A 27,359-nucleotide genomic window follows, 5' to 3' on the forward strand; every position below is an offset into this window, starting at 1 on the left:
GTTGCTTGCATGTAAACTCAGATGAACGATACCCACTGACAAATCCCTCAAGATGAGTGATTGATGCTATAGTTTGATCAAATGCGTGTGTGTTTGTTCTCAGAGTTGAAGGGTTTTTGGCTCATACCTGTACACACCTGTTCTTCAGTAGGGAGTTTGAAGTATGCACGCCAGCTGGGGCTTCTCAGCTGTTTGACTGACTGAGAATCATGTTCGTTCTATTCAGTTGTTTAGTCTTAACCTGTACGTCAGACATTTAAAAGGAAACCCTTATCTTATAAATATTAAACCAAATATTGAAAAAATATTGAACTTCATTACCCATGTCTCTTTTCTCCAGGTCTGACTGGGTGGAGATCTTGGAGCCCCGCTCGAGGGAGCGCATGTACGTCAACCTGCTGACTGGCGAGTGCGGGTGGGAACTGCCGCCCGGCGTCCCGGTTCGACAATCAGACGGCAACCAATGGTGGGAGCTTTTCGACAGCAATAGCAATCGCTTTTACTATTACAACTGTACGAGTCAGCAGACCGTCTGGCACAAGCCTCAGGGCAGCGACGTGGTGCCACTCGCTCAACTCCAAGCCATGAAGAGGAGCTCTGAGGCAGCGATGAGGGGTCAAGGAAGAATCCAGAGGGGTCCACAGACGGATGGCAGGCATACACCCCTGCTTGGAATGTTCTTACCCACAATCCCCTTATCTCAGGGGGCGGAGAGCGGGAGGGAGACACCATCGTCTAAAGGGGACAGCCTGGAGAGAAGCAACCTGGGAAAAGGGTAAAGCTGTACTAATGACTTCCTAAATTAAAAGAAAAGGAAAAAACGTTTTTTTTGCGACTCCTAGTATTTCAGAATGTTTGGTTGGTGTGATTGGTTGATGTGAAAACACCAAGAAGTTGCATCTGAGTCAAACTGCGGTCTGGGGTCCTGATCATTGGATGCAATCTGGCTGAAGTAAAGCTATTAATGATGAATTTGTCTTCTGAGTTTAGTGTGAGCTCTACACACTTCTTGCAAAGGGGCTGTTAAAGTGATACTTCCACAAAAATGAAAATTATGTCATTGTTTACTCACCGTCAAGTTGTTACAAATCTGTAAAACATATAATCATAATACAGATTTGGAACAACTAGGAGGTGAGTATATGAACATTTTCTGGTGAAGTATCCCTTTAAATCTTAGTATTATAGCCTGAGGGAGACTCAAACACCGGATCTCTGGACACAGTGAGAGTTCCCAATGAGCATTACTCAAAATGGATGCAAATCTTATGGTGATCCATGCCAGCTACAACGATGACCTCAGACAGTAGTTTCTCTTGCACTCTTTATCATTCTGTCTTTATGTACTACTCTCTCACTTTTTTGCTTTCTCTCTCTTTAACTTGCATAACAACATGCACGGTAGATGTTTTGCCTAAATCCGGCTGAAATAAGTTGTTTTCAGCAAGGTGGAGACTCATTTAATTTATTCAATGTTCATTTCAAGACCTAAACTAATGGATACGTTTGATACACAGAATAACAAATCCCCCTCCAGCACTGTTTAGTTGAGCTATTCTCTATTGAAGCAGTGCAATATAAATGAAAGGACTAAAGATCTGTCATCATTTATTCACCTTCATGTCGTTCAAAACATGTATGTGACTCTGAGATATTTTGAGAAATGCCCCTGGGGGTGTGTCCATATAATGGAAGTCAAAAAGGGTCAACATTGTTTGGTTACCAACATTCTTCAAAATATCTTCTTTTGTGTTCTGCAGAAGAAAGAAAGTCATACAGGTTTGGAATGACGTGAGGATGAATAAATAATTTAAAATGATTAATAATTTTCGTTTACGTACTGACACATTTCAGTAGAGGTATTTGCCTGCACAATTGCATAGAGTGTGTTTTGGGCCTTATCGTGTTTTGTCAAGTTTTATTTAGTTCTCTAATTGTCAGATGAGGTCTATTTTGTTCCAGTCAGGCCACTCTGTCCTATAGTTATCTATGTAACCACACTATGTTTCATAGCAAACCCTGGCGGCAACTGTATGACTCACCGCTGAGATGGAAATGCTGCCTCCTGCATCTACGATCATCTTAAATGATGTCACACTTTTTTATTTCTGGGTCACAAGTGTTGACACCCATGTCTTTTATGGGGTATAAATACCATGTTCTCTCTCTTAACGGTTTTGCTTCGAACATTTTCAATTTGGAAGCTGTTTTGGCAAAGTGCTCAGCGGGTAGAGAGCCAACTGTGAAGAACACCGTGTGAATGAGAGAGAGAGAGAGAGAGAGAGGGTGCCTAGCATAATGTTCTAAGAAAATCAGCCTTAAATGGTCACACACTTTTTCTTGTGAACACACACCCGTTTACACACCCTGGAATGCGTTTTCTTCGCGGCACTTAAAATGGTGTTTCAATACCTGCTTTCTAATTGTAGCTACTTGGGTGGGACACACGCAAGCACAAGTACACACTTCCATGATTTTGTGTTTTAGAATCTTTTGTGGATTTTAATGATTTTTGGGTGTAGAATACCGTTTCCATTTCCACTGTTGGTTAATAATACTGTTTTTGTATATTAAATTTTTTCTCTGGTGCTTATTTGCTTTTTGTTTATCATGCTTTCTTGCTAGTATGGAGTGTGTGGGGTTGCGTGTGTGCGCTCGACCAGCGCACCCGCTAGTTCTCAGGAAAGCAAATTAGCAGCTCGAACTCAATTAAAAGTAGGGCAAGTATTCCAGGCTTGGACATATTTTGAGCGAGTGCGTATGCGAGCGTGTGGTGCGGATAGGAGACGTTCAGCATGCGCTGCTGTCAGAAGGAGTCTAGCCGGGTAACGGTTAGCTGCTTTTGGGTACAATCATAATGCGAGTCCTTTAGGTCATGGAGGATGGTTCTCTTCTTCCACATGTGTTGCATACCCTTTGGATGACTAAGAGGGTAAGATGTCTACTGAGTGCGTATGTGTGTTCTTTATACTAAATGTCAGGGGTTCTTACAAACATTTGGTAGCTGCCTAACCTGACCATGTTTGAGATTCAAATGTTCCAATTGAACGTGTCTTAAGGACCAACCATTTTGTATAGGTTGAAAGCTTTTTAGGTTTTGAAAAGCAACGTTTGACTGTTGAGCTTTAATATAACAGTATTTTGTCATTGAGATTTATGTGGAACTGTGGCAGTTGTGCATGGGGGTTGGTTTTGTTGGCTTGTGTATACATACAGCATCATGTGTTAGAAATGACGGCTGGGGTTATCCACTCATCCATGTGGGGTTTGAAGACGCAGTGACGCGTGTGGTGGTCCTGGGAAACTCTTAAGTTGTAGGGACCAAAATGTACTGACGAAGATGGGCTTGTAGCCGAATTAACTTTGTTGGAAAAATTTTGGTCCCCATGAGGTAAACAGCTTATATTTAAAACTAAATGATGGTTTATTTACAAATGATAAAATGCAGATTAGTTTGATAGTTAGGTTTAGAATGAGGGTTTGGGGATACAATATACACGTAGTACGGTATAAAAATCCCTGGAAATCTATGGAAAGTCTCCTTAAAACATGGAAACCCAACCCAACATTAGTGCGTGTCTGCCTGCATGTGTTGGCATTGTGGGGGGCTCCTCTCCATCACCTCTAACATATGGGCATCTCTCTGGCTAAAAGTCAATGTGTGTGTGTAGGTAGGAGTCTTTTGCCAGAAAAGACAAAGAGGAGTCAATCTGGCTTCAAACACACTTGGTAATATGCAGATCTGTATTAGTGTTCTTGATTTTATGTTTTATTTTTGTGTATGTTGTGTACTCATTGAAATGGTAAAGTGGGTGAGTAGAGCAGCACTGTACTGTCTTTTGGAACAGTAATATTGAGACTGTATATATTTATACAGCAACTGTGCTATTGTTTTTGTCAGTGGTATGTGGTTTTGATATTGTTGTTTTTTTACATCTGTTTCCAAAGCTGTACAAATCTTACATATCGTTTGTTGTTTTGAAGTTTGTGTTTTCCTGTTGATTTTATTTGAGACCGTGTTTACAGGGTTATGATCAGTTATGTTTTCTCAGGCCTGAATCACTGTTAGTATTGCTCATTTTTAGGATGTCAGATTTAACATTTGTGATAGTTAACAGCAGTTATTGTAAACGTTGATTTTTTTCAAGAAGATGTTTATGAAGATATTGAATTAATGAAGTAACGAAATATTCAGAACAAAAGTAATGCCTGCCCCTTGACGTTGAACTGGCGTCTTATAAAGCGAATCAATCGGTCTGTGTAAGAAATTGAACGCTATTATCGAATCATCGTGTGAAATCCAATCGCATTCATGTGACACATTTATAAGGGAAGATCCTTTGAAGTGCAAGTTCTGGAGGGAGATGAACAGCTGTTTTCATAAACATAGCTATTTAAATCATACATAATACATGCAGTAATAAAAACAACATCATTTTTTCTCTTTTTAACAACAGTTCAGGTGGTGTAGTAGTCTTCCTGCAAATACTTTCAAGGGCACAATGTGACCTTTCACGTGCACAAACCGAGTGCCTGTGGATTGCCAATTGTAAGATTGCAAATAACATTAAGTTTCTGGGACAGACCAATCAAATCGCTTTATAAGACGTCAAACGTTATACCCCGCGGGAACTACTTTAGTGAACGTAGCAGCGTTTTGGACTTAATGGCGTCTAATGATGCGCATTTCTCCCTCATCCTTCTTCTTCCCGCCAGATTTCCCATTAGTGTTTAGTCTTGTCACCTGCCCTTCTCCGTCCCTGCGCTATCTCCCTTCATTATCATGTCCCTATTTTGTACCTCTGTTTCCCTCACACCTCGTCGGTTCATTGTATTGTCTTTCAAGTCTTGCCCCGCGTTACCCTTCCGGATGTTATTTGGATTACCCTGTTCCTGTTTCAAGTATTGAATGTGTTTCCTCCCCGTGAGTTCTGTATGTGGATTTCGTGTTTTGGACTTATTATTTATTAGCTTTCTTGTTTTGTTTTGTTCCCCTCGTGGAAAGTTTTCTGTTTGTGAGTACTAGTCTCTGTTTTGCCCCATCGTGGGTTTTGTTTTGGTTTATTTAAATAAAAGTCTCTTTGTTACCTCCACCTGGGTTCTGCCTCTTACACAACTGTGACATTAGTATTAAGATCTTAGTTTGTAATTGTCATCTTGGAACTTTATAAAAAACCTGTCAATGGCGTTATGGGTAGTATAGCGAATGTTAAGCTACGTCACACCATGTTGAATGTTGCGCCATCTTGAGAGGAAAGCTGCTAGTGCGTTCAATGCAGTGTTCGTTTTTCTTGTTCCAAAGAATCCAAAAATGAGTTGACTCAAAATCACACAAACTTAGTAGAGCCGCCTACTAAGACAGCGTGTTTTGGCATCATAGGACGTTCACAAGTTTTGAGACACGATTATGATGTGTTTGTGTGCGTGTAAACTGTGTTGAGTGTTAAGAGATTAGTCTGAAACTTGTTTGCCACGACTCGTAGATTTACTTAAACCAGATACACAGAATTGTGGGAATTCTATGTGTCTTCAGTATGTGTCTTTCTCTTTCCAGTCTTCTCCAAGCTCTCTTTTCCACCCTCACTTTTATTTTTCTTACTGTGAGATTCTTTAGCAAAGAGGATTGGGTGGGTGACTGTAATCTGTCTCATACACTCTTGCTTTATGTCGTCCTGTAGAAGGCAGAAATCCCTTCAGATTAGAACTGAGAAGAAAGACAGGCTTTAGGCGCTCATCCTCTTTACCAGCCACATCACGGCACAGAAAAGACATGCACACAAGAACACTGCCACATGAGGATCTCAATGGATTAAGAGACATGAACAAGACTGATAACAGTAGATCTGTTCTTAAAGGAACATTTTTTTATATAATAATAATTACGTTCACCTAAAGGATTATTAGGAACACCTGTTCAATTTCTCATTGATGCAATTATGGTGGTGGTGTAATGGTGTGGGGGATGTTTTCTTGGCACACTTTAGGCCCTTAGTGCCAATTGGGCATCGTTTAAGTGCCACGGCCTTCCTGAGCATTGTTTCTGACCATGTCCATCCCTTTATGACCACCATGTACCCATCCTCTGATGGGTTCTTCCAGCAGGATAATGCACCATGTCACAAAGCTCGAATCATTTCAAATTGGTTTCTTGAACATGACAATGAGTTCACTGTACTCAAACGGACCCCCACAGTCACCAGATCTCAACTCAATAGAGCGTCTTTGGGATGTGGTGGAACGGGAGCTTCGTGCATCCCACAAATCTCCATCAACTGCAAGATGCTATCCTATCAATATGGGCCGACATTTCTAAAGAATGCTTTCAGCACCTTGTTGAATCAATGCCACGTAGAATTAAGGCAGTTCTGAAGGCGAAAGGGGGATCTAACACAGTATTAGTATGGTGTTCCTAATAATCCTTTAGGTGAGTGTATATATATATATATATATATGTATATATATATCATACATATATAAACAATTTATTTTTGTTAAAGGAGCAATGTGGAGATTTTATCGGCAACATTGGTTGCGAATTACAACCAACGGCTCACTCCCCCCTCCCTTTCGAAACACTAAGGTTGCTTATAAAGTATGACGATGGCATCACGTTTTCTCTTTTATCTCGAATGAAATAACATTATTTAATTATTTACAAAACGCGCTCTGTAGAGCAGGTTGTCTGTTTGTTTCGTGTAAGGGGACCCACGGTGTGTGTAGATGGAAATAGCTCATTCTAGGGTCATAAAATCATAACGCTTCTTTATGTAAAGTTTTTATACACCTTTGAAGACATTTATGTAAATATTTTACATTTCTGGCAATAGATTCTCCAACAAACTCCACACTGGACCTTTAAAGACCACATCGGAATTTTAAACCGACCAAAGTTATTACTCATCATCAATATTTCTGAAGCTCTGGCTGTCCTCCAACTGATTCAGAAATGATACATTAACATCAGTTAGGCGTCATTTCCCACGTGGGTTGTACCCAAACACGACTTGACATTTATAAATTCTGTACACGACTGGCTGACCGCCAGCTTCATAGGAGGGCAAGATTATCAATGAGTAATAATATAAATGTCAGCCTTCTCCTCACACAAACCTGTTGTGTGACTTGAACTATCGTGCGCGAGTCATATGACTACTTTATTTTGCTTATTTTTTCTTTTTGGAGATTGACAGATGGATCGCTATGAACTGTCATCACGTAGCATAGTTCTTCAAAGTTTTGCTTTTCTGCAAAACGGAAAAATAACATTACGGGTTTGGAATGACACCGATGAGTAAATAATGACCGAATCTTTATTTTTGGATGAACAATTCCTTCAGCGCAGGATGAAAGTGATTTTTGATGAAACACACACTCCTTAGACTCTCATGAGAACTTGTTTCGCAGTGAATTTGGTTGGTAATGTTTGAAGAACATCTTGGCATCTCCGGTTTAATCTGTGGAGATCATCTTATGAACTATCATCTTGTAACATATTCTTTTGTTGCTTCCTTTTTTGTCTGCACATGCTTTTGCTGTCATTCCTCTGGATCATCTTCCAGCGATCGAGCGCCTTCATCTCACACTTTAATTGGACGTGTTTTTTCCTGTCCCTGCCTTTCACATCATATTTTTATCTTTCTTATAAGGGCGTTTGTTCGTTTCTCTTTTTTGAGAGGAGTATTTTTGACATGAAGAATTTTTAACCATTTGATCACCCACACCATTCTCAAGTTATCCCTTATACATAAACTTAAAGGTCCAGTGTATGAATTTTAGCGGCATATAATCCGTAAAGAGGTCGTCCACTACATTGCATATTCAATGTAAGGGGAAACGTGGGGTTTATGTAGATAGAAATAGATAGAAAACGTAACGCTTCATTATGTAAAGTCTTTATACACCTCTGAACACATTTGTATGTGTATTATATTGCCTTTCTGTCAGTAGATCCTCCCAAAAAAATACACAAGTATATAAACAAACCACTTAACCGTAAACTCTGCCACCCACCAGAACCACCGGTGTCTCCAGTTTTGCTTTAACAAATCTATAACCCAGCCTAACCATTGGTTTCGAAAATATCTGCAGCTTAAAATCAGAACGGCACACCCCTACCAAAACCTGCAGGGCACGGTGGAGAGAAGATTGGACCAAACACAAACACACACCGCTCAGAGAGGCATTCACATGCTTCCTGACTCAGAAGAGTAGCATTCCACCCAGACCGGTGAACACAGAGACACTCTGTTCAGGTTCAAAACAGACTCCACCATAGGGGTAGCAGACTTAAGGTGGGTCGCCTGGCAATTACAGAAGAATACAGGTGACCGTACTCGGATGAATGGAGGCTCCGAAAAAAAGAAAGAGGTAGGAGGAATTATGTTCAAGTAAAATAACACAGGCAAGTTTAGTGACGTCAAGTACACGCCAGTGCTATTTTCTTAGTGAAGAGTGGGCTAGTGTGTGTTTATAGCACGGCAAGAGATAAAGAAGAAACTGAAGTGCACAGACAGAGCAGCGCAGCTGGATAAAGTGGCCACCCAGCGGGACACACACACATACTCACAAACGCACTGATGCTTTTTATTTTAGGGTGGACCCTGGTAAACACATATAGATCACTGAGATGTCTGAAAAAAGACATCTTCTGGAAAGCAATGGGTCCTAATTTAAGATTCATGTTTGGGTATAAATATCTAAAAGAAAAGATTCTAATACACAGAGACAACTATTATAAAGCAATTCGGTCATAACATGGTAACTTTGTAGTGCCAGTGCCATGAAAACATTTCTGTTTGTTTGAGTATCCCGAACACCCCGAAACCGGCAACATTAGTTCACCAAATGGCGTTAGTTTAAGGCATCTGTTTGAACACTACCAGGCGGTGGAGTGTTGAGTAAAACAACAGTTTTTTGTTGTCATTGGTGAATCTAGATTTAGAAATTACACAACGCCTTTAAAGAAAGCAAGTCATATTTTCTACATAGTTTCTCACGGTATTACAATATCTGGTATATTCATTACTCACAATCTGCAGATTGGACGTGAAACGTAAACATAATAGTCCAATAAAACAAGAAATTAACTACTATGTTCATGATGTCGGGTCATTTAATATTTGTAACAAATGCATAATATACAGTCGATAAATAATACAATTTCAGTTAACTTCGAAAAAACAATTACATCATAAACACAATAACTTCTGCTATATGTCTTTTCATCACATCCAGAGGTACTATACTATGTATTTTAGTAACTGTAGTGCATTGATTTAGTTTTTATTTGAAACAACAGTAATCACAAATGAACCTTGGTTTACTTCAGAAATTAACTAGGATAATTGTAAAACTATGATAATATCAAAATGATGGTTATATAAATGATAATCAGTAATAATAAACGGTAATCAGTTATATAAATGGGTAATCAGTCCACCAAAAAAGTGTCTACTCCAATATATAATAGCTTTAATAAAATGCTGATATAATGGAATTAGTGTTCATGTTGTTGTATTAAAAAAAGAAAAGTTCTTGTTTGAGGGTCATTCGGTTCATAAGAGACTCTCACTCAGGACCAGCATATTTTAACTGTCTGTGTTTATGCCCGTCTGAATACTTTCCATATTTTCCTCCTTTGTGGCACGTAGCCATGGGAAATGCACTTCTTCAGGGTACCACTTTCCATGAAAGAAGGACAGAAATTAAGGAAGACAGATTGCATCAAACACATGCATAAGCTCGTGTTGTTTGAGCTCGAACAGTCCCTCAGCACAACCTCACAAAAATCGAGCACATACTGTACACTCACCGGTTACTCACTAGACTTTGGTCACATTTACGCTCTAATCTGTTTGTCCTGTCACTCATGGCTTCATTCAGTTTGTAGGTCATTATCACAGCGATTTGGAGAACACACCTGTATAACATGTACGATGACTCACTTCCTGTCATGTATCTGCGTTTCTTAAAGGGATAGTCCCCCCGAAATTTATATTTAATTATCATCCTGTCATTCAAAACCTGTGTATAACTTTTTCTTTTGTCTCAGTGGTGGTTTGTCGATAAAATATAAGTCAATGGGAGCTAAAATTGTTTGGTTACTTACGTACTTTAAAATTCTGCAGAGTAAAGAGAGTCATACGTGTTTGGAATGACACAAGAGAGAATAAATGATGAAAGAATTTTGCCATGAACTATCCTTGAAGATGTCACATACTGATACTGAAGATTCTAGAATAAACTGGTTCAAATAAAGCTTGATATGTTTGGATTCAGGTAGATTAAGGAAAAATGTAATATAAATGAAGCTTGATTTTAATTGCTTGTCTGAACATTTGATATAATATTTTGAGTAAAGTATCTGAATGACTATAAAACGATTGTTGTTTAAGGTAATTTGTTTGGCATGAATCAGTTTTTGGCAAAACCTATTTGGAATATATACCTGACTCAAATTCAATATGTGGTGTTTAACAAAATGTGTTTTATGCTATGAAACTTATGGCTAGTGGGTATTTTACAAAAGATATACAACTCTTTGATATGTTCGTTGCTAACTTTCATGTCAACAGAGAAACAAAGAATTTTATTTGTTAAAACATTTCCTGAGCCAAGGTTTGTCTGCCCAACTAAGCGTGAAATTTCGTCTAAACTATAATTGTGTTTTGTTCTCGCTGTCACAAAATCTGCCATAAAGGTTTGTGGCAGCTTATGCTACTTCATTTAATCGGTTAGCTCTTCTTTGTAGGGTAAAAAGCGAAAACCCACGATAACAAGCTTGTTTTGTTACTCAAGTAATTCATTCTCGTTGTGGTTAAAAAAAACGCCTCTTCTCCTCATCTCACCCTGTCACTGTTTTTGGCACGCTTATTAAAACGCCCTGGCTGCTAACCCAATTTGACTCTCCATGACCAAATTGAGTTAGCTCGCATTTCAAACGGATCTTAACTTTATTTTTCTCTTCTGTCAAATTCGGCATCTTCAAACACGTTTTTTTCCTCGAAAGTTGTTCACGCAGCGACAGAGTTGACAGAGAGCTCAATATATGAAACTAAACACTGCGACTGCCAAATCGATTCACCCGCAGACGCACATTGATACTGAGCCGAGCGAGCGTTATGTATTGTGTTTGTCAAATGTAGTGAGCGATCTGGGTCAGATAAGGGTGTGTGATAGCTGCCAAATGGACTGTGGAGTATTTTGGGCTCATGTTACCGACAGCAGGTCAACAAGGTCAGTCTAGAGGTCAACGGTCAAAAGTTTTGACCTGCTGAGTTGTGATGAAGCAGAGATACAGATATTCCCCTCTTGTTTGGCCACACACACAGATCATGAATATGCATTTTTAAACAGTTTTATTCTCTGACACCCATAATCTGCACAAAAGCACACACAAACAAGCAGACACATATTTGGATACTTTATTATCACAACATTCCAAAACAAAGAATGCAGAAGTCTTTTTGGATTCATGCTTGACTTTCCCATGACAAATCCCTTTAGGACACACCTCCTCCTCCCCAGTCTTGACAACCTCTCTCATTCTTACATATTGTGTACTTTTTATAGAATCATAATTGTTTCAGTGAGATGTGAGAAACAACTCCTTAAAATAATTGAACTTTGTTAACAATGACAATAAAAACAATAATAATAGTAATAGTAATAACAACAAAAATATTAATAACAATAATCAATTATATAATATTTATATAATAAAGATAATGATATAAACAGTTACAAATATAAGTATGTATAAATATATTAATCTTTAACATTAATATGAATTATTTATTATGAGTTCTGTTTATATGTTATTCATTCTATATATTTTTATCGTATTTAGTAGGGATGTAACGATATCAAACTCTCACTGTATGATTATACCTCGATATACAGTCCACAAAGAAACTTTGTATTTGTTATTTTATACAGTTTTATATTCAAGTGAAATGATCTGACACAAATATAACCTGTCACTCTTCACAATCCACCTTTATTTGCCCTCTTTGCAAAAAGCTGTATTTGTACCACTGGCCTTTTTATTTTGACCACATAAATGTATTATATATATGTACTTCATTACTACACATTTTCATACATAAACTTTAAATACTAAATCTTACAAACCACTCTTGGTAAATGGTCTAAGCACGCTTGTGTTCTGAGGTGTTTTGAGTGAATGATTCGATGGGTTTAGACAGTGAGTCTCGTCATTTCAGTGTCTGACATACGAGTTGTTTCAACAAGATGAATCCCTTCAAATAAGTCATTAGTTCGCGAATCAGACATTAGCGGACATTGACGCGCTGTTTGTTATTTACAGCTTTTTGGACATCGCAAAAGATAGTTAACAAGGAAAACACTTCTTTGGATAGGATTATTCCTTTATATCGGCTGCATGTGCGGCTTCCCTGCACACTTGTCAGGGAAGAAATGGCAACATGTTTTAATTTGAGCATATTCACACCCAGCTGTCATTCAGGTAAAAATATTGTGCCAAGTGAAACATTGATTCTGACTTCCGACCTAGCTTTAGAATAACGTGTGAAGAAGAGAGACAGTTCAGATACCAATGTGTTCGACTTCATTAATCGCTGCAGAGAATGATCGGAATATGACATCAATGTTCCATAAGAGCCTTTTAAAAGCATGTGGAGCACTCTGTCCCTTATTGCTTTTATGCCTTTGAGGAAGTGCACAAGCTCTCTGCTCGCTTTTTCCTGCAATTATCACAAGCGTGTCATTCACCACTCATAAATCACATTAAATGTTAAACAAACCTTAAATCTTTGGCGGTGCAAAATTTTTCCTCGCATTATAAAAAAACGATTGCTTTTGCAAGCATGTAGGTCGCACTCTAGGGTCCTGTACAGGAAAGCTCAAATGGATCAAATGACCTAAAAATCCCTTTTATAAAATAAAATAATTGCACCTGATAGGCCCTGCATATAGTCATGTGACCCCGATAATAGTGAGACAATTTTGCTATGGCGATAACATGATAACGATAATATTGTTACATCCCTAGTATTAAGCTTATTTAGCAGTGAAATTACTCTGCTTGTCTATGACTGAATGTGTCTGCAACATTGTTTGCAATGTATTTTCTTTATCGTAACAAAAAATATTTCTTTCACCAAATAAAATATCTTTTATCGGAATATTGTATAAACGGAATATTGGAAATGCAGTCATGCGAGTTGTGCTAAATGTTGGTATGGTAGCAGCACATTCAGTGTAATTGATTTCAGGGGATTTTCACACTCTCTTCTGTTGAAACTATAATAACAGGAGCTGTGAGTATTGGCCGGTGTGTTTCAGTGTATTTGCAAGGGAAGTAGAAGAGGGGCATTTGGGAACAGTAGTGTGAATTTTCACCCCTGTGAAGCAAACTGCACGTTTTTGTCTATGCGACCAAAAGAGCAGAACAGCATTACAGCCAGAAAGAGAGAGTCTAGAGAACAAAGACGCATGTGACTGGCTTCCCCCTCACACCCGCCTACTGAGTATCAGCCTGTGTGTGTGTTTGTTCAGGAGACTCTGAGCCTCAGCGAGAGGTTACCCTCGGACAGTTTCCTCTGACCTCGTAGCAAAAATGCTTATCATGCATCACATTCTCTGTATATACATCGTCATTAAATTCATATTTAAAATCAATAAGTGGGAATTCAGGTAAATTGAGACACTTTTTAGCAGTCATCTCAGTGTTTCTTACGTGGCTAAGCCGAATTTACTACTTCTTTGCAATCTAACTATGGTATGTTACTGTATTATCATTATACCATCTTTTTGGTTGCTTATATTGCTAGTTTTTGTTGAAAATCTTAAAGATCCAAATTTTGACCGATTTCTTGAGAAGTCAAAACTGTCCAATCCATTTTAAGCTTCATGTACTGTAGCTGGGTTCATTTAGACAGCTGATTGATCCACAAGTACACCTGACAGCAGCCTGCAGAGTGGGGAGGGGCCTACGTATTGGGGCCGGGGTACACGTGTCGCACCACCCCAACACATCATATTGGTAGTGGGCGGGGAAATATTAAGGGCCCGGGGCGACACAAGTAGGCCAACCCAAATCTAACCCGCCCTCTAACCAATGAGACGAGGTGGGGTTGGGGCGACACACAAAGACCTGCCCAGAGCCGTTGAGAGATAGAGTTGCACCAACTGAGGTTCACATGCCTTCAGATAGTTCCAGGTAGTTATGTTTTCTCTTTAAATGCTTTATTTAAAGAGAAGTTGACACAACTCTCTCACTCAATGGCTCTGGGCCTACCCCAGTGTGCTGCCCCGCCCCGGCCCTCCTGCAAACTAGAGACAAGACGTTCTTGATTGCTCTGCACCTCTATTGGATCCCTAATGATCCCATAATTCTTTGCTCTTTTTTTAGCCGATTAAAGAAATTAAAAATGTTCAGGGACAGTTGTATTTAGTATTAAAAATGAGTCAAGGTTTGGGTTTTCTGTTTGATGTCATAACTTGACTGTTTTACAAGTAAAAGCATCCTTCGTCCATTCTACCCTTCAAAGGCAAAATGTTGTTGGCTCAGAAAAGTCATAATTCCGAGGCTACATGCGCTAGCCAAATGACATCCATTAAGATGAATGGTGATGCTAACTGATAGCTCTATTCCAGTACCTCCTCTTTGATACATGTGTGTGTTAATATAAGTGTGAATGCAGGTGTACTGTATGTGATTTTGATGATTTCAATCCAATTCTTTTATTTTCCCACATCGGTTTAGTTTGGGACATGCGCTGCTCTCTGCTGAGCCCAATGTGAGCGCTGTGCTGGTATTTCCTGTTTATGCTGTTGGAGAAACGCCCTTTGAACTTTTCCAACATGCCCTCCCTCAGGACACTCCCGTTCTGCACTGCGGCCCCCTGTCCAGCTCTCTCAGCATCCCTTTGTGGTCGGACCGAGCAAATAACACAATCAGCACGGTCTAACTCGAGCCGAGTCTCAGACTCTTTTGTGTTTGTGTGAGAACCGAAACACCTGGGCATCACAGAGTCCTCACAGCCCTCAGATGACAAATGAGTCGGTGTCGTCGGTAGCAAGTCCCAACTGTTTGCTGAAAACAACACAATGAGTCCTTCAGTTTGGTTAAGTAAGGAAAAATAATGTCCCTAGTATATTCCTCTATGTTCTTCAGTCAAGGGGAGGATCAGTGGCCGTGTAAAGCAGCTGAACTCAAAAACAGATTTAGTTTAAAAAGACATCCAGTGTTTTCATTGATTGTATATGGAAGCCATTAACCACTTACTATGGCTGAACTGTGGTAGACATGTTTTTTTTTTCAGTTTTATTTGTAGAAAAACCTTTGTAAGCCCAAATTTACCATGATCCTACTATAGTAACCATAATTTGAACATTTGAAGTTTAACTGGGGTGATACAAATCATTCTGCCTCAAAAAACATCACTTTACTGTAATTAAATAGGCTACTATAATACTAATGTACTTTAACAAATTTAATATAAGTATGATATATTATAATAAAACCTAAGCAAAAATTGTAATAATAAATACTTTGCAGAAAAAAAGGCCTGTGCAGAACATATGATGCTAGCATCTTCTGGGTGGTTGCTATGTTGTTAGGAGCGGTTGCTAGGAAATTGTTTCAAAAGAGCCCAATGTCTTTGAGTGAAGACTTTATGATATTGTGATATTTAGAACATCAAATCTCCTTTTTGTGCAAATGTACACTACCAGCCAAAGGTTTTTAAACACTTTCTCAAAATTATATTTTTGTCTATAAAGCAAATTTCAGACATTTAAACTTACACCTTCAGATCAAGTTTTTTTTAAATAATGATAAACATTTCACTTTTGACCAGTGTATGTTATCGTTTCTCTTTTAACTTGTTGCACGCTTTGCCAGAAGCCACACGATATGATGAATCAGTAATCGTATGTCCACAAACGTGTGGGATTAGTGGCAATTAAAATTCCAAGAATAAGCAATTTAATCCCAATTTATCGGGTTGTAAATTGTTAAACTCAGCAAGGCATTCATACGCACTGAACCAGACCTTGTGTTGCATTCATATATTAAAGTCGTCTTAATCAATTGAAGGAAAGAAGGATTTGTTTTAAACTCTGTGTTAAGATTTGCAGGCCTGACACAATGCATTTACTCTTCTCCATGAATAAATTGTTGACATTTAGCCATGAGACACAATGGATGGGAAAGACTAGAGCGGAGAGAGAAAGAGAGAGAGAAGATCTGGGTGTGAAGAATGTAAAAAGCGTTTGATTGAAAGGTGGGCAGCCACTTAAAGAAAACAAGTTAAAGAGTAAAGGGTTTGAGAGACTGTGGATTTACAAAAGAGCCAAGAGACTTGAAGAATGAGATGTAGTTCAAATGAACTGAACAGAAAGTGTTTGGTTAAAAAAGAACACCCAAAAAATAGCGTTTCAAAAGGGTTTTTGTCTTGTTTCCCTGCAAAAATATACATCCTAATCCTGAGAAACAAAATATTGTAATGTTTTACACATAATTGGCCAATTACTTTCTGTTTGTGTCAAATCTTGGTTTTATAAATACGGAACAATAAGTATGTTCAAATTTGTGCCTCTTAACTATGTGTATGTTGTTTTAAAAATGCTGTTTGGAAAACATGACATGCGACATCGATTTTTTTAAAGTTTGGGTTGTTTCACAAGCTGAGAGTCTGATCGAGCAGATTGAAAAGGACCAGGGGAGTGGCGATCCAACTTTATGTGTGTGTGTGTGTGTGTGTGTAGTATGTGTGTGTTACGATCTCAAGACTCACATTCCTGCTACTGTAACCCCCCCTTCCCCTCGTCCTTCTCACCCTCCCTTTCTCCTTTCCTCCCTCGCTCTCTGCCTCTCTCCGTACCACTCCATAATTTAAAGATCGTGTGGTGATGGTAAGATTTTGTTAACCCGAAGAATTACAGAAGGGCCTCGGTTGGCTACAAGTCAGTATTTACATCATTGGACACTTGCCTTCTCTCCTTGATTTGGCTATCTTTCTTAATCTGGTATCAAACTCAAGAAGGTGTTTTCCAAGTACCCTTACGGATCGCTCGAGCTGTGTGCCACCTCTGGGTATGCCAGGGGTAAGTATGTTCCCTGAAGACATCATTTTATGTAGGCATATAGTTCAGTACAGGTGAATGTGAGATGGTCATGTGCAACTGGTGGATGTTGAATAGTAGATGCTGTAACTGAGAAATATTTTATAGTTTAGGAAATAAAATGATTATTTGGTCACTTGTATATGAAGGTTGATGTAAACTTTTGTGTAAGTTTGAATGAAGACTGCATGTTAATATAGATACAGTAAGAATATAGATTTTGTATGTCAAGCTGTTTCTCAAAAGTGGTTTGAGGTTCTTTGGCTGATTCTTTAGTAATTTAGTTGTTTATTGTTTCAGGAGCTGTGTGTGTGTGTGTGTGTGTGTGTGTGTGTGTGTGCGTGTGTTTGTGTTTGTGCAAATGGTAATTGACAAAGTTTTGTTGTGCGTATTAGAAGATACACAGTTTCATTCTGGTGGGCTGGCAGGGGGAAGGAAACTGCTTACCTGGCACAGTTGAGATTAACATGTACACACACACACTCACAAACACACACACACTGTAACACTATAATCTGGATTAGTGGTCTAAGGTCTAAAGGTTGTTTAGACCATAAATGAGCCCAAGCACAATTTCCATTGTTTTGATGGTGTTTATGTGCAGTGTGTTGATGGTTTTGAAGTGTTTAATGCACATTTAAGCATGCTTAAGATATGTGTTTAATGTTTATGCATGCATGGAGAAACACATTTACCATTTGTTCACATTTGTCTCTCTGTGGGTGTACATTTGTGTAAACATACACAGACAAAAACTGGACACAAAAAAGTAAACATACCAAATTACTACATGCACATTAAATTAGTATTCATTGCCTTGCACTCGCTCTGCGTGAGTGTGCAGGTGAGATAAGTTAATGCAACTGTGCTGGGATTGTTAAAATGCTCTGTAATGTTGCTGTAACATTCTGATAACGTTGCTGCAGCCGAGCGTGGTGGATTCCTGTTTTTCCGCTCATGCTGGAACACACTGTCTGTTCAACCTTTCCTGTTTCTCCTACACACTCCGCCGCAACGGCCTGCGTGTGTTTCTGCTCTGCACATTGTTGTTCATAAACTGTTAAAATCTTGGTACTGAAAGAATGATCTTAGACTAATAAAAATTAAACGCAATGTCGCATATGTTTTCTTGACTGAGTGTAACACATTGTTTGTATTTGTTTTGTAGAGAAAATGAAATGAAATGAAATGAAAAAAGAGCATATTATGTCAAGCTTGGCAAGTCTGACATAGCCTGTCAAAGCAACCATGCATTCCTCTGTATTAGATATGGACATACTTGCAAAGGCTCGCATACTTAACTGTTGAATACTTGCAGGATATTTAACTCAATAGTAAAAACACATGGCAAGCAACATGATAAATATATTTGACTTCACTCAATACAGCTTGTTTGTTTCAGTTGCTGTATATTCAAATATTTATGTATGTTTAAATAATGTAATTCCAAAATGTAGTAACCTTCGTAAAGGTTGTAACGAACAGTTGGCAGCAAAATTCTACAGCATCATTTAGACATTGTCCTTCCTGTCCAAATTCGCTGTTGTTCAGGAAATGGAAAAAACGCGGTCGGTTTTAAATGATTAAATATTGTGTTGTAAAGTCGACAAGCACTTTTTAATACAGTTTATTGGTCAGATATTTGCAAAACCCAGTCACACACATAAAGGGTGACTAACAATAATGAAAAAGAATCAGCAGCGATATGTATTTTTGAAAAAGGTTCAATCCCAGAATACATTGCATAAATTCAAAGAAAAAAATACTTTTAAGATGCGATTCATACTTCTGCCTCTATATTGCTATCTCTGTTTGAAACATAACGTTTCCGATTACTTCACATCTTATCTTTACGTACATATCTTTACATAGTTTGAATGCTGACTTGGAGATCTGAGAATAAGAGAGCCTGTCTGGTTTAAAACAGAACTTTTATGTTGACACTTCTTCTTTGTGATTCCAGGGACCCTGCTCAAAGATGGCAGCCTGCTCCGGGATCCAAGGCGGCCATGTTGGTGAAAGTAAACAGCATTGGTAGAAACCAGTCACTGGGTCCTGCTACTGCTCACCACCTCCTCCACTTCAGCCCTACTAGCACAAGTGCTGGCACCATTTCCCCCAAACCAGGTTACACACCACAAACCAACAGAACCGGTTTGCTTAAGATGGCTGTCCCCGGAGACTCAAGACAAGGTTTCCACATTAAAAAAGCAGAAAATGCAAACTTCTGTCTGGTTCTGCCCACTTCCAGCTCTTACACTGCCCAGCAACGTTCTGGAGCAGGTACACCTCGCCCTTCCACCCCTCAGTATGGAGCCACACCCTCGGCACCCATCTATGATGAACCCCCTCTCATGGACCACCCAATTTATGATGAACCCCCATTGGAAATGGAAGTTGAGGGGGCACACCATTTAAACCGAGGTCCCTACTCAACCAGTCACGGCTCTCACCGAGTTGCCCAACCTCCGAAACTTCTCCAGTTCCCTCAATCCAAACACTTATCCAGCTCCTCAGCCAACGAGTATAGTCCGGCGGGTCGAGAGTGCATTAAACACATGGTGAACGTCGATCTGACAACGTCCACCTCCAAGCACCAGCCCTCTAATGCCAGCGACAGCACTCCAAACCCAACCGGCCCTCAAATTCAACCTTATTCTCCTATCCCTGTCCAGCTTAAAAATGAAGTCTCTCTGGAAAAGAAACAGTCATGGAAGCTTTTGGAGCCTCGCCATAGCCGTCAAAGTAGCTTGGCCTCTCAGGAATACCCCGGCCCTGCTGCTGTCACGTATCAGGACTCCGGATACTCTACCGGGCCGTCCCCAAGTTTGCGGAGGAAGAACAGGCGACGTGCAACTATGGGCACAGGGTCGGGAAGACCGGGGTCCATAGGCAGCAGTGGGGAGTTGAGTGCATTGAATGAGAAATTAATGGCAGAAATGAGGGCCGTGGTGAACCGTTCCAATACGCTTCATGGAAGCAAGGCCAGTCTGGAAACTGAGATGGGCTCGGAGGCTTCCGGGAGTACCGCACGCTCTCCTTTGACTTCATTAAAGTTGGGTGCAAGGGGTGGTGGAGCTCTGGGATCGAGGGAGGATGTGACATCAAGTAACAGATCGCTATATAGGAGTGGGGGTAACAATCATTGTGACGTAATGTTCTCGCCGTTGGTTACGGACATGCAGGGGGGGCGACAGAAGAGGACATTTGAGAAAGTGGATTCTCTGGAGAAGAGTGCAACATCACAGACCAGCTTATCCTCTCCAGAGCCACCAAGATCTCCATCACAGGTACAAACAACTTTTATGAGTTATGTGTGAATGATAAACTAAAATGAATCTGGTTGGAAAATCTGGAAATGTCTTCTTTGCAAGTGTATTTGCTTTTGGTTTCTTCATTTAACGGCCCTTCTTTTTTCATATTAATCCTCATGGTTGAGTGTCCCACTGTGTTTGATTGAGTTCCTCAGAATGGAAAAGCAAAACATCGCTTCCCATCCGGTCGTTGTAGAAACTATGCAGGAGATGGCGAGGCCTGGGGTTTCCTGAGCTGAGGAGGGTGTGAATGTTCCATTCTAGGGAGAGTGTTTGTGTGTGTGTGTGTGCATATGCTTGTGCGTAGATTAGGAGAATTGTACAAAGTCCAATTGTTGATTTGTTCAAGAAAGACCATGTGTGGAAATGGCAAGATTATTCGAAAATTACTCAGGTGCTCAAGGGATTGATAAATGGAGAGAGAAAGTTTGTTTGTTTGTTTGTGGGGTATGCACATATGGGAGTCGGATAGCAAATAGGTCAGTTCTCAGCTTGAGAACCAACTTTCTCAGTCCACAGTCATGGTCTAGTGTATTTAAGTGAGTGTGCATGCATGTAAGTGAGGATCTCCCACCACCATCATGGGCGCAATAAAGTTTAAAGGGATAGTTCGGCCAAAAACATAATTCTGTCATCATTTATTCACCCTCATGTTGTACAAAACATGTTTTAAATAACTTATTTTGTGTGTCTGTGGAACACAAAAGAAGATATTTTGAGAAATGTCTGAGGTGTTTTGTGTTCATACAATAGAAGTCAATGGGGTCCAATAATGTTTGGTTACCAACTTTCTTCAAAATATCTTCTCTTGTGTTCTGCAGAAGAACAAAAGTCAGGTTTGAGATGACATGTTGGAGAGTAAATAAGTAAATTAAAGTATTTCGTTTTTTGGTGAACTAACCTTTTAAATGGAAAAGAATGGACAACATTGAGTTACTCATAGAACATATACCTGTGACAGGATTATGAGACATTAAAACATACCTGGCATTTATCCACAAAATCGCTGTATAACACACCTTAACTGTAGTAATTATTTTGTTTTTATGCAACATTTGTTTGATAAAGTAGTATTGAAACACACTCTTGGAGTCAGTGTGTACGTGTTGTATTAACATGCTGGTTGAATCTGGGTTGTGAAGTCATTCCAACACAAGCTCTGGAATAACTGGAACAATAATTAACCTTTAGTCGGGACCCCACCAGAAACAACTCCTGTCTCTCTGAAAACAACAAAAATACAGATCCTGGTCCTGTTTACAGAATGTTTGAGTTAAACAGAGACGGGGGCAGGTCAGGTGCTGGACTTGTTCAGACAGTCGGCTCTTACTGTGATTTGGCCCATTTGGGTAATGCGTTCTAATGAACGTGCTGACAGATTCATTTGTCATCTGTGTAATTTTACACATGTGCTCCGGCTTCTCATGGGGAGCATGAGGGATATAGATAATAATACATTTAGAGAGGTTCGCCATCAATCAAATGATCACAAATGATTAAATTAATCACAAACCACAACTGCATCTAACTAAAATGACAATTATGTTAATGTAAGTGTATATAGCAACAATTGTGGGGAATGAATTGTGATTTTGTTTAAAATTACATTTACTTCAAGTAATGCACTTTTTTTCACACATTTAAAAATGTTTTAAAATTTCACAATCCTAATTTCCAAATGTCAACTAATTGTGTGAAAACCGATTAGCCTAATAGTGAGATTGAATAAAATTTGTTCTTATAAACTCATAGGTTGGGTATATTGAATGCACTGTAAGTTGTTTGTAATCATTTGTCTGCCTTAAGAAAAGTTTTGGTATTTTTAATTGTGGTGCTTTAATAAGCAAATCATCGAATACATGCGCCTGGCCTGAAGTTAATTTACAGCCTGTGTTTGGTTAGAATATAACAATTTATTTTATGTTTAATTTTAATTAATACATGTTTTTTATTAATTTTATAAACAAACAATAATACAAAAATAATTGTATTAAAGGGGTCATATGGCACGGCCATATCAAATATTATTGTTTGTTTAGATGTATACAATGTGTATACATGATTTAAGGTTCAAATACACTGTATTTTCAACATACCGTGCATGTTTACATCTCGTCTTTGCTCCGCCTCTCTGAAACGTGCAGATATTTAACAAAGCTCATCGCCCTAAAAAGCGAGCTGTGCCATGATTGGCCAGTTAACCATTGCGAAGTGATTGGTCGAATACTGCAAGCGTGTGACGGAAATGTATCGCCTTTCACCATATTTGGAACATCAGGTTCCAATGCAATTGTACTGACAGATACGCCCACCATACTTGCGTATACATCTGGGCGGTCTTAAGTCCAATGCACATTAAGTCCGAAATTTGCATCTGAAGTTAACGTACGTTAAAAAATAAATACGACTTCACGTTGTGTATCCGATATTTTCGTCCGTCATAAAAAAATTGACTGGGTTTGATTTTCTGCGTTTTTCGAATCTGTAGCAAGCATTTTAAGTGGCCTTTTTATACAATTCAGAGACATCGTAGAAATGAGATCCAAATACGAAAAAACACATACAAAGATTTTGGACTGTATGTGCAAAGACCTTCAGTCAACTCGTACCACGATCTGACGTGGATTTAGACACTTCTATAAAGAAGGCATCACCCCTTTTTTGGCACATTCCTTTGAGCGGAGATTATTAAAAGCACTCGGAATAGTGACATCATGTACCCGGGAAGTAGAGGGCTGTAGTCCGATTCCAGGCATTCTGTGTAATCCTTGAAAAGCTAATTACATTATTGCCATACAGTCTGTTGCATCCCACACATTTTCTTTAAAGTAACATTAGTCAAGCTTTTAAAAGCCATCTCAAGTCCTCTATGTCTGTTTAATAACCTCTGGTTCTGTTCCATTACACAGCAGGTTTGAACCCAAGAACATAAATGTTCTTAAATAAAATGTATTGGACTCAAATAAACGTAAAAAAAACAGCCTATTTATACAGAACTTCCTTTAGACTGATTTAGTTATTAAGTTTGTCATTCAGACATCCCTGTGACTAATAGATTTTGATCATATAAGCCTACTTTTCCACATCCCCGTTTCAAACATATCTATTCAGTCTCCAACAGTGTGCAGTGGATTAACCTTCACATGCCTCATTAACTACATCAGTCTCTCTTTCTCTTCCTCTCTCTGATTAATATTCATCCATAAATGTAAATGGAGATTTGTGAGGTTGGAAACATTGACTTAAGGATTTGGATCAGAGAAAGCTAATTACATTCTTTTGGAGACGGAACCCACTCCAACGTCCAGACGCATGGAGAAAATGTCTATTCTTATATTAAATATGACCACATTCTTAAATCCATATTGTCTAATGCACGGTGTCACATGACATAATGTCAGGGATTGCCAAGGCACGAATGGAAACCCTTGTATTACAAGACCAAGTCGCAAAATGACATCATGTTCATAACCTGTCATTCCTCGTTGGCTCTGCCCGTAACTGTAATGATGCCAGAATTAATGTTTTGTTGTCTCACGCAAGGTTATTTTCCAGTTGTCGCCATAGTGCCAACATAGTGGTCTCAGAAATCCAAGAGACCTTGAGTTGTAGCCAGGTGACACATATGGTGTAAATTATGGCAAGTTTTAATCACTTTGTTATCATAAGACCCAAAATGTGTGTGTGCAGAGCACTGCAAATAAAAATCATCTGTCAGTTTGACAGACTCTGGGTTAAATTTTGTCTGTAAATGTATTTGTAATAGTCTGTGTGTCAAAAAGTGGCATTAATACCCCCAGATCTTCTGTATGGAACAGACATTCTTTTTGTCTGCATCACGTTTCTCTTTTTTTCTAAAACTATTTCGCCCACGTGTCTTCATTTCTAATCCATTTGTTTTACCTTGTTTGTGGTAGTATGGTTAAAGGAACTATGCTTTTTGTCATTTAGACAAGCCTACTAAAATGGCAAAAAAAATATCACTGTCTAGACTGCGCTACAACACTTTTATATAGAAAAGTCCTGCACCATGTTCACCGCTGTATCAGTCTAGGGTCCTCTCAAGTCTAAAATATATTTTGTAATAGGTTACCCAAAAAAGAAAATTCTATCATCATTTATTGACCCTCATGCCATTCCAAACCTGCCTGATTTTCTTTCTCCTACAGAACACACAAAAAATATATTTTAAAGAATGTTAGTAACCAAACAACATAAAGCCCCATTGACCTCCATTGTATGGACACAAAACCACTTTTAGACATTTCTCAAAATATCTTCTTTTCGGCTCCACAGAAGAAAAAGTCACATTCAGTACTTGTATTGAATGACATGAGGATGAATAAATGACATCATTTTTATTTGGGGATAAACTGTCCCTTTAAGCCCCTTGATGAATTACTAAAACAAAAACTAAACCAAGCATCAAAATCCAAAAGAGAACAGAAAAAGGAAATTCTGATTGCATTACTTCGTGATTTTAATATAATAAAATGATGTAACATTCAAAATAATGTGGACGCTTCTCCTGTATAATCTTAAGTAGAAAGCCATTAAATGTGTTTTATTCAGTGTAGAAGGCATAGAACAGGAGTTTTAAAAGAATTAATGAGGTAGGAGAGAGAGAGGGAGAAGATGTTTGATGTTGGGACGTAATTTCCATATTGGGTCACGTATTTAGGGAGCCAGAGTAATCCATGCAAGCGTATCCAAGTTTTCTGCAGAGAGAGTCAGCCGATAAGCTCCAACCTAGACAACCCATGCGTTCAGGTTCAACTTCAAACGCAGTGAGGATGCAAATAAACGCCTCATCACGCAGTACTGACATGTTTCTCCATCTCTCTTTCTCCAGACTGGAACACTGGAACCTCAGCAGAGCGGCTCGTCCCAGGACCGCAAGCATGACAAAACAGGTCATGAGACGCCCCGCGTCACACGTAAGAACAACAACAACGGGCCTGGCGTGGGTTCCGGTTACCAGTACCCGTACACCACCCTCTGCAAGCCTCAGCTTGATGCCAACATGGAGGACTGGGCCAGCAAGAACCTCAACCAGCACACGCAGGGTCTTTTTCGCCGGAGGGTCTCCATTACTAACATGCTATCATGGAACCGCGGTTCCATCAAGAAACCCATGCTGATCACCAGCGACCGAGCGGTGAAGAAGGAGGCCTGCGAGATGTTTAAACTGGTCCAGGCGTATATGGGAGACAGGCCGGCCAGGTTGGACAGAAGGCACGCTGCCCTCCAGGTGGTGACCAAGTGCTGGGGAATGCAGGGCCTGAGGGACGAGCTGTACGTGCAGCTGGTGCGACAAACCACCGATAACATGAGTCTGAGGAGTCTGGAGGCCGGATGGGAGCTGATGGCCATCAGCCTAGCGTTCTTCTCACCGTCGCCCAAATTTAGACGCTACTTGGAAGGGTACATCCAGAGACACCTCGAACCCAGTAATGATAAGAAAAGTAAGCATGATTTTGAAGTGCACTATGGAGTGTGGTTGTGATTTGTGTGTTGTGTGTTGCTCCAAAAGGAGCCTTAAGTATATAAATACTTCAATGGGGATGATGTGTGTCTTGGCTGGTTGGACATTTTAGATACGCTTTAGCGTTTTTGTTGTGTATATGTTTGTAGGACAGAGTGAGGACACACACAGGGAAATGTTTATGTTTTAAGCTGTCCCATACGGATCCGAACCCCTGAAACGCTCATATGCATACAAACAGAGGCAATATTGGTTACAAAGCTTAAATTATAATTGTGGCACTGTGCCTTATCAAACAGGATGACACGCTGTGGAAGAGAAAAATAAAACGCAAGGGTCATGGAGCAAAAAGTCATGTAAGGGCTATTGGAGTAGGGTTGGGAATCGAAAATCAATTCCATTTCGGAATCGAAAGGTTAGGAATCAGAAGGAATAGGAATCGGATACTTGAAATAAAGATTTCAATACCTCTTATCAATTCCTGTGTATAGTTTTAGAAATGTGCATGTGTTAACTTGTGATAAAGCACAGGAACCACAAATTCCAAGTTTCATTATAGTTACTACAGTTTAACCATGATGTAGTTAAACTATGTTAATAAAAATTGTAATAAATCATACAAAACACGGTGCTATGTGTTTATATATACACAAAACGGTGCTCAAAAATATATCTATATTTGAAAACCAGTGAGTAAGCAGGCTAAATGAACATACAGGTTGATATCTAAATGTTTTACTTCAACTGTGGAATCGAAACTTGGAATCGCTAAGAATCTGAATCGATACGCAGAATCGGAATCAAACTTGGATCAAATTCAAACAATACCGAACCTTATTAATGGAGTAGGTTTGTGTGTTCATTACGAATTGTGTTTTATTGTGTTTGACAGTCCTTCAACATATCCTGGAACATCAGGACATTAAAAACCATAGAATTCAAAAGAATTCGAGGTCCAGGAAGAAGAGGAAACAGAACAATGAGGAAGAGGAAGAGCAGGGTGAGTCACTCTTAATGTGGAATGACTGGTTGCTACACACTCAAGAACACACAAAACACAACATCAGTCTGGTTGTTGGTACATTGGATGTTTACACGCGTGCTGTAGAAAATCTGCCAACCGTTTAAATCTAATGCAAGGGACAGTTTACCCATAAATCAAAAAATCTGATCCTTGTGTTATTCCAAACCTGTTTGACTTTCTTCTTTGGAACACAAAGCCGTACAGTATTATGACTGGAGGGGTTTTGTAGGTCCCAAACTTTTTCAGAAATCACATTGCATCATTTTAAAGATATACAATACTATTGCTTACGAAATGTGGAGTTTTACTGGGAAGGAAATTTAGAGACTGACCCTTTTGGATATCCCTTGTCTCTACTTCACTCTTAAATGTCAGATTACAAAATAAAGGTTGGGTGAGATTTTGAAATGAAATTAAGATGAGA

General features: G+C 39.2%; 1 protein-coding gene across 5 annotated transcripts in view; it reads left to right on the plus strand.

Moving 5' to 3' along the window:
* The window catches only part of arhgap46b (Rho GTPase activating protein 46b), a 60,470-nt gene that overhangs the window by 22,026 nt on the left and 11,085 nt on the right, over window positions 1-27,359 (plus strand). For 2 of the 5 annotated variants that reach the window (XM_056733406.1, XM_056733407.1), the window contains exons 2-5: window positions 341-775; window positions 19,076-20,402; window positions 25,279-25,891; window positions 26,804-26,911. In XM_056733406.1, the coding sequence (XP_056589384.1) occupies window positions 341-775; window positions 19,076-20,402; window positions 25,279-25,891; window positions 26,804-26,911 (2,483 nt within the window). Of the gene's footprint in view, window positions 1-340; window positions 776-2,766; window positions 2,933-8,178; window positions 8,368-16,853; window positions 17,095-19,075; window positions 20,403-25,278; window positions 25,892-26,803; window positions 26,912-27,359 lie in introns of those variants that run through there. The other 3 variants (XM_056733411.1, XM_056733409.1, XM_056733410.1) reach the window with 3 other exon arrangements.

The sequence above is a fragment of the Triplophysa dalaica genome, chromosome 20 (assembly GCF_015846415.1).
Source record: "Triplophysa dalaica isolate WHDGS20190420 chromosome 20, ASM1584641v1, whole genome shotgun sequence".
Classification (NCBI taxonomy): domain Eukaryota; kingdom Metazoa; phylum Chordata; class Actinopteri; order Cypriniformes; family Nemacheilidae; genus Triplophysa; species Triplophysa dalaica.